The 1,704-nt window shown below is 38.3% G+C and overlaps 1 protein-coding gene across 1 annotated transcript; it reads right to left on the bottom strand.

The window, feature by feature from the left end:
• Positions 1-1,271: 1,271 nt before the first annotated feature.
• On the bottom strand, positions 1,272-1,445 carry SARC_14757 (hypothetical protein; the record flags this gene model as incomplete). Its single annotated transcript, XM_014291111.1, has 1 exon — positions 1,272-1,445. A coding segment is annotated over one exon (174 nt), but the record flags the coding sequence as incomplete, so codon positions are not given.
• Between the last annotated feature and the right edge of the window lie 259 nt (positions 1,446-1,704).

The following is a 1,704-nucleotide window of genomic DNA, read 5'->3' as shown; positions in this document are numbered from 1 at the left end:
GAGAGGGGAGAGGAAGATATAAATAGAGACGAATGAGGTGATATGTAGATATAAATAGAGACGAATGAGGTGATATGTCTCACCTGTGTGTACTTAACTATGAGAGGAGAGTGGAAGATATAAATAGAGACGAATGAGGTGATATGTCTTCATCTGTGTGTACTTAAATGCGATGTTGCGTCATAGCATGTACTTAAGAAGTGTGATAGTTGATGGTGGTGGATTGTGTTGTGGTGACAACCTCACACTCATGTGTGTAGACTATCAATGCACTCCATAACACTCGTTGGCAGAATAGACAACATATACTGCGGGAAAACAAACGGAAGAGATAATTACAATATATATATATATATATATATACACATGCATATGTATATATACATATATACTAATATATATACATATAATACAACAATACTATGTATAGTAAAATAGAATATAATAATATATATAATAATATAATATAATAAATTAATAATAATAATAATAATGATAATAGTAACAATATATAATAATAGATAATTATATATAATATAATATATATATATATATATATATATATGGATAACAATATGTATATCTATTCAGGCATGTTAGAGTGTCTGAGAATGCAGGCATGACTGGATGGGATGGGATTATTATACTATTTCATCAGATACGATATTGATACGACAGTATACTATACTAGTGTATGCAGCATCGTTACTATAACATAATGATACTATACAGTATACTGATACTATATAGTATACTGATACTATATAGTATATTGATACTATATAGTACATTAATACTATAGTGGTCGGGGTGAGGTGAGTTCAAAAGTATCAAAGGTAACACAGTAGAGGCCCTTAAAACCCTAAAAACAACGTAGTCAAGTGACAGCGACAGCAGATGGAGACCTATAGGGCCACACAGAGAGATGTAGTGATGGTCTATGGAAGAGACCCAACACACGACAACTACTTTCCAGACCAGTACGTGACCCCACTAGGGTTTTAGGGTTTAGGGCTTTTAGGGTTTTTAGGGTTTAGGGTGACCCCATTAGATGCGAAATATAGGTACACATGGAGGGTGGGCGTATGTATATGCACAACCTCTACTTGTACAGCTACATATACACACTCACACACACCACCACACACCACACACCTTCAAACACCCGTACACTACCTCTACTTAAACAGCCCCATTACACACACGCACACCACCACACACCTTCAAACACACGTACACTACCTCTACTTAAACAGCCCCATTACACACACCTTCAAACTCAGCACCAAATCAAAGCGGCCCTTGACCATCAACCCAGCATCGGAAGTGATCAACGACCCAATGACATCGATGCAGTGACTCTCGTGTGTGATGATCGCGTCCTGATTGGCTGTGCACGGGCCCTGGCAGAACTCCGTCAGAGTGATCAGACACGCATTGACCATGGGGACGTGTGTGTCCTCTAACTGTACCTGTGGCACACGATAGTGTATAGTGTAGAGGTTACATGCGTGTGTATAGTGTAGAGGTTACATGCGTGTGTATAGTGTAGAGGTTACATGCGTGTGTATAGTGTAGAAGGTTACATGCGTGTGTATAGCGTAGAGGTTACATGCGTGTGTATAGTGTATAGGTTACAAGCGTGTGTATAGTGTAGAGGTTACATGCGTGTGTATAGTGTAGAGGTTACATGCGTGTGTATAG

Source organism: Sphaeroforma arctica (assembly GCF_001186125.1).
Source record: "Sphaeroforma arctica JP610 unplaced genomic scaffold supercont1.5060, whole genome shotgun sequence".
NCBI lineage: Eukaryota > Ichthyosporea > Ichthyophonida > Sphaeroforma > Sphaeroforma arctica.
This window is presented reverse-complemented; position numbering and strand designations above follow the sequence as displayed.